Source organism: Condylostylus longicornis, unplaced genomic scaffold (assembly GCF_029603195.1).
Source record: "Condylostylus longicornis isolate FDR11 unplaced genomic scaffold, ASM2960319v2 ptg000010l, whole genome shotgun sequence".
Taxonomy (NCBI): Eukaryota; Metazoa; Arthropoda; class Insecta; order Diptera; family Dolichopodidae; genus Condylostylus; species Condylostylus longicornis.
The window spans coordinates 14762395-14769032 of record NW_026577979.1 but is presented as its reverse complement, the minus strand read 5'-3'; the positions used below and the strand labels follow the sequence as shown (position 1 = coordinate 14769032).

Below are 6638 nucleotides of genomic sequence, written 5' to 3'. Positions count from 1 at the left end.
AAAAATATTTGAAATTTAGCAAAATACTAAAAAATTCCGGAACTAAAGCTCAGATTTTGAAAAAAAATATCGAATCGCTCTCAATAAAATTGAAAAAATTTTGCAAAATATTATTAAATTTATTATGAATTGAACATTCTTTTATTCGTTACAAATGTCCTGTATGTTTTACTGCTCCGAAAACTTTGCTCGAATTATAGGCACTTTATCAATGCAATATTGAACACAATAAATCTAATGATCTATACAGTGATATAAACTGTTTCTAAACATATTCCGCCCTTATAACTATTGCTATATTGCATTATTATACTAGGGCTTATATGACTAGTATAGTTGGTTAGATTAGATTAGATTGCATTACTACAAATTTGAATTAATTTCCATTTTTTCGCTTGTAATTATAAAAATTAAATCTTTGAAAATTTGTTTCCAAAATCAAAGGATTTTTCCAAATATTCATTAAATTTCACTCTGTTCGTATATGAAAATTTTTCAAGTTTTTCCAATTTTCTTCTTCAACATTCGAATTTATGAAAAAATCAAAACAAATACATTAAATTGTCTTTGAACTTTAAATAAAGATCACTCATCTACTCTACCAAAAGAATTTAATGTGATTTTGTCAAAAAGACAAGCAGAACCCTTTAAGACATTTTTATGGTTTAAATATTTCGCTTTTTCATTTATCTTTATATTCGGTATCCACTCGTTCCCCTATTCGTTCTTCATTTTTGTGACTTTTATGCTAAATACTGCCATACCACGTCTTAATGTTTAAGAGAGTGTTTGTTTGTTTGTTTTTGTTTATTATTTATTTGTTTGTTTGTTTATTATTTTTGGAGGAAAAAAAGTGACATTTTTCAGATTCATACGGATTATAAAAATAGATTGAAAACTCTTTTATTTTTCCTATTGTAGCTGTTTTGTTATTTTGATTCCTTCATTTTATTCATTTAAGATTAAATGGTTCGGGTTAAGATAATTTTGTATTTTGGGAAAATTTATTGGTTTGTTTTAGTTCACAACTTATTTTTTTTTTTTGCTTCTAAATTTTGTTGGTTATAATTTAAAAAGAATTTTCATTTTCTTTTCGAATTTTTGTTCAGAATTGGAAAATCTCAAAGCATTGTCTTTGAACAAAAATGTAGTTTTGAATTCAATATTAAGTAGTCGTAGAATAGTTTGGTTCTAATAATCTTAGGTGAAAATAAAGTAGATGAGTTGACTATTTTTGACTAGCAACCCTCTTATAATTCAAAATAATACGAAATGTCAAAATATTTATTGGAATAATGATAAAATAACTTAATGGTTTTCGGGTTTGAGAAAATCAACTATTATTTTAAATTAATTATTAAAAAAGGTTATTGAACATCATTGACTGTATGAGAGATGGGTATTCTTCTTCGTATGAAGAATCTTAACTTACAACACAATTGCCATACAAAGATTTTAAAATATCGGCTTAGGCTTTTGTACGGCACCTTCCAAAATATAAGACGTAAATGCATTTGTTTTGGAAGTAACGCTCACTCGAAGGGTACGTATGTATGTTTAATGAATATTTCAAAGATTATACTTTTCCAGTACTTTAGAATGCATTGTATACTTGCTTGCTTTTCTTGAGTGAGTAAATGCCAAACTGGACTGGTGAAAATGTCTTGTTATATTAGAACTATTTCGATTGATAATAAAGAATAATATTTTTGCTTTATTTATCGATTTAATACATTATAAGCCATACATTAATTTATGAATTGTTTTTAAAACAAAATAAAATTGCCAATTTTAATTCTTAATTGCATTTTTTAAGTATAATTCCAGGTTTGCCCTGAACCATAGTCCAGAATTTAAGGCGATCACTTCCAAAGACCCACCTTCGAACCAATTTTTCTCGCAATTACCCGAATATTTGTAATATTCTGTAAGTAAATTTATAATATACAAATGCGGTATTGTCAAGGATAGTTAGGGTGATCGGGTAGTTAAAGGATAGGGTGATTGAATATGTTTTATGTATCTTTAGAGATAATGATTTAAGGTCGTCAGATAGCATAATTGAATTTATTCTTAATTGATATTGTTTTCTTAAATATGGAAAACTACTGTGAATTTATAATTATTTGTTCTTCATGATATTCTTCGAGCTATGATTTTCGAATAATTTGGAATTGAATAAATTTTTGTCAAATACTTTAACAGTCTTATCTATATCTTTTATTATAATCTTGATTCAAATATACAAAATTTAAATTCATTAAAATTCTAATTGTAACAAATTGCTTTTATTATGGCAATTTTAATTTAGGTTTATTTTTGATTTTATATCGAACTTCGTGGAACTTACTTATTACCCATTATAAAAAAAGCAATATTGTGAATACACTTCTATTATTGATTTTTAAATAATTTTAAAGAAAATCTTATTTTTTGTTACTTACAAAAGCAAATGGTTTCAGGAATATTGGTTTAGAAAGATTTTACAGTTTCACATTCATATCTTAATCCAGAAGCCTAATAGGAGAACGAAATTAAATTTTAACAAACTATAAAGAATTAAACTAACAATAAGGAGCTATTAAATACGAATACTTTCTCATAAATATATTAACAATTTTTGTGCACAATAAGTATAGACTTATGCTAATTTCTGTAATTTACCCCAACACCACATTATCAATATAATTTGTAGATCATACATATATATCTTGTTATGGCTGTATACTTAAATAATACGTATACAAGTACGTATACAAGATATTATTATTTAAGAGGAAAACTAATGATTCTTAATGTGTTATAGGTGAATTATTGCGGCACGCCTGAAATGTTCGGAATTCTTTTTCCATTTTAAAAAAAAATTTATTTTATATCCGGATATTTTGACATTGTCACGTTTTCTTTTATTTTTAAAATACACAAAATTACATAAAAGTAAAACATAAAGAAAATCATAAATAAATTTTTAACATAAAAACATAAGCGAGAACATGACAATGCGTTACGTTGCACAAATAAGGTAAATGATCGCAGCCACATGGGTTGAAAATATACAAAAAAAAAAATATAAATAAATTTTTATTATTAATGGGAGCAGATTATAAAAAATTTTTTTTTTGTTGTTAAATCCCAGTTGTCACTTTCAGTCGGGAGCTTGCCTGCTTATTATTTTAACGAAAAAAACAAAAAACAGTTCTCCCTTTTTATTGTAGGTGCTGGTTCATAAGTCATCAATAGTTTTTATAATGTAGAAAGTGTTGAAAGAAATTATGTAAATTTTTATATATGTTTGTAATGTTCTTATAAATATTTTGTACAACTGTAACGTATGCACATAATTTTGCATACTTATGTGTATTAATATGTACTCATTTTAAATTATATGTGTATTAAATGCTTTCTATAATTAAGTTAAAAAGTCAAAATTTTTTATGGAGATTAACCCTCTTCAGCACAACTCTTAATAATTAAATTGAAAAAAAAAAACATATCGCTTAGATTATAACATTAAAGTGTTGAACGAGCATTATTTTCAAATTTAAATATGGGAGTTTCATATTGGAGACGTAGTCAGTATGAACTCGTGTGTGCAGTTCTAACAGAAAGATCTGCAATGGCACATCACATTTTTGTAGTTTGCTGCAGCAAACATTCTGTTTTTGCTGGTAGACCTACAAAAGATTTTGTGTTAAATCGACAGTATACAATTTTTTTCTGCTTTTATATTCATAACATCAAGTATTAGTTGACAGAATTTTTGGTTGGCAGCGCTGTTTTTCAAGTTTTACTGCAATAAATAAATAACTATAACAAAATCTCTCACAGTCAGAACTGCAAACGCAAATTCAACTAGATTGTTAAGAGCAAATCACAGTGTTACGAACATTACTCATAACAAGGTAGAAAGTTTTATGAAAATTACTACCTTACATACTGTATAATACAAATTAAAGAGAACGTCCATTGTCATTAATTAAAAGTGTGCTCCTTCTTATATAAGTATTTTATTAAAGCCGAAAGTCCAACTCTTATGATATTTAATTTTCATAGTTTTCAAACGATTCCTGTGGACGACAAAATTATTTATCTTTGATAAAAGAGTTTAGTTAGGTTCTACTTCAGTTCAAGTGCTTTAATACATGGTGTTTCTGAGAAGTTCTATAAGTTTTTCAAAAATTTTCCCGTCATGGGGAAAATGGGCAATAGAAATGGGCGTAATGAACGCTGCAAATCCAAATTTCGGTTCAAAAATTTCGTTTTATCAAACTTCGTTCTTTCTGTTTCTGGTTCTGTTGATGAATTTGGAATGAACTTTTATTTGGAATGTGGTTTAATATCAATTTAAAATTATTTCAGGGGCTTAATTTTTTCACACAAAAATTCTACAAAATTCTTTATTTTTCAATAAAATAATGCTATGACTCTACCTTAGGTAAGAAGATTTTATTCGCTACTGTTATTATGATGTCTAAATTTACTTAGAATCAATTTCGATTCTACGCAAACAATGGCGGGCAAAAAGAACAAATTTATTGAGAAATATTTTGCAATTTATCAAATATTTTTCTATTTAAAGTAATTTGCTATTTTTTTGTTTGGAAAATAAGACATTGAAAATATTTACAATAAAAAAATCCGCCTCCAAATATTTGTGCAAAATTTAAATAGACCTTATTTTTGAAAGGCTCATATAGATATTGTGTACAAATAAAAATTACATTATTTTTATTGTTCAATTAAAATTTTTTTCAACTTATTGTTCGAATTTTCCTAAAAAAAATCCAAAATTTTATTTCATCGCCCTGCCTTTGTTCTACTTTGAATTTTGTTTTTTTTTTTTTTGCACAAAAAAAGTCAATATTTACCAAACATTGCACAATCAATCGGCTGATTATAATGACAATTTAACAAGAACAAAACAATAAAAAAAAAATAAAATCACAAAATATTTTAAAAGGACAACTAGGACAACTGTAAATGGACATTGAACAAGAAGAAGAAGAAGAAAAAAAGTTTTCTTTCTTTTATGTGCAAGGAAAAAAATTTATCCTTTTATTTTTCTTCTTGTTTTTTTCTTGTCTTTTTTTTATCATGATAATAGAGAATCACTTATGTTTTATTACTGTTTCTGGCCAAAAAGAACAAATTTTTTTTTTCTGTCATTGTCAAAATTGCCGTCTTTTTATAAAACATTTGAACAATAAAAAAAAAGTGAAGAAAATTATTGAATTTTTACTAGAACTGACCATATAACGAAATTTTGATTTCCAAAAACAAATGAATCACCATCATACGACCTAATAAATTGTTTCTTTTCTGTAAGCCTTATGAATGTATGGTAAATTGGACCTTCTTCACGTCATACCTTTACTTATATATAAATTCATTTGGAGACATGACGTCTACCTTTTAAATTAAGAAATAAAAATCATAGAAAAACTTAAAGGATACTAAAAAGAATATTTTGAACAAAAAAAAAGAAAAACAATAGGGGCACATTTTAAATGAAACAATGCAAAAGCAAATAGCAAATAGAAAGAAAAAACAAAATCATAATACCAACACTGGCATACACCAACAATAATTGGTGATATACTGAAAGAAATGACATCTCTATTACACAACAATGTAAACTGGATAACAATAAATTAAAAATTAAAAATAGCAAAATGTATTCAAAATTGAAAATAGAAAAAAAAAACACAAAACTTAAAAAATTATTAATGTCCTTACAACTTTTTATATTTTGAATTTTATTGCAATTCCAACAACAATAACATATAGAGAATCAATATTAGCAGCAGCAGCAGCAACAGTATCAGTAAAGGTGAAATTATTGAGCTCCAAAGAATAAGAGAGGCGAAAAGAATAAATATTTGAAATAAAAGGAAACGAAAAAGGGAAAAAAGAAAAATTTTTGTCCTGTTTTGTTCTTTTGATACAAAAAAATACAAAGAAAAAAAACACAAATAAATAAGGAAAAAAAATTCCAAGTTCTATTGAACATCGATGACACAATATTTGTCAAGGAACGAGAGAAAAAAAAGGATGTGAAAATATCAATGGTATAGTTGTGTAGTTGCAGCATATCCTTTTTTTTCTATTATTGTCTTATATCCAGGGGCATGTTATGTAATCTTTTCTTTTTGTTCTTATTCTGGTTTCAATAACGTTCAGATGAGAATATTGGAGTTATAAAAACCAATTTCTTAACATTATCAATGGATTCTAATTTTTTTCTTTCTTTAATTCTGGTTTTTTTTTATCCTTTAATTTTTGCTTCTTATACTTTAAATCTATTGTTGCCCTCGCAATATTTTCTTTTTTTATTTCATTCGTTTTTTTTGAAGCTGAAAAATTTTTTGTTTATAGCTTTTGCGGCATTTTTATTTAACCTGTATGTAAAATTTACAAGAAGAAAAGCAGAATGAAAAAAAACTGATTTTCTGAGGACAATTTTTTAATTCTAAAAAAAAAAGGATAGATACGAAAAGAATTGTATTAAAAATCATTTTATTATGTAAAAAGGTGACATTGTTATTTTTTTTTCATGTTTAAGTTTTTGAATCCGTCCAAAAACAGGATAGATTTAATATTGCGTCTCATAGCTAAAATTTGTTCCACATAATTTTTAA

The 6638-nt window shown here is 25.9% G+C and overlaps 1 protein-coding gene across 1 annotated transcript in view; it reads left to right on the top strand.

The window, feature by feature from the left end:
* Positions 1-3547: 3547 nt before the first annotated feature.
* LOC129618917 (trypsin-2-like) overlaps positions 3548-6638 on the top strand; it is a 42434-nt gene continuing 39343 nt past the window's right edge. Inside the window, exon 1 of the mRNA XM_055533946.1 lies at positions 3548-3702. Coding sequence (XP_055389921.1) covers positions 3548-3702 — 155 coding nt within the window. The remainder of the gene's footprint in view (positions 3703-6638) is intronic.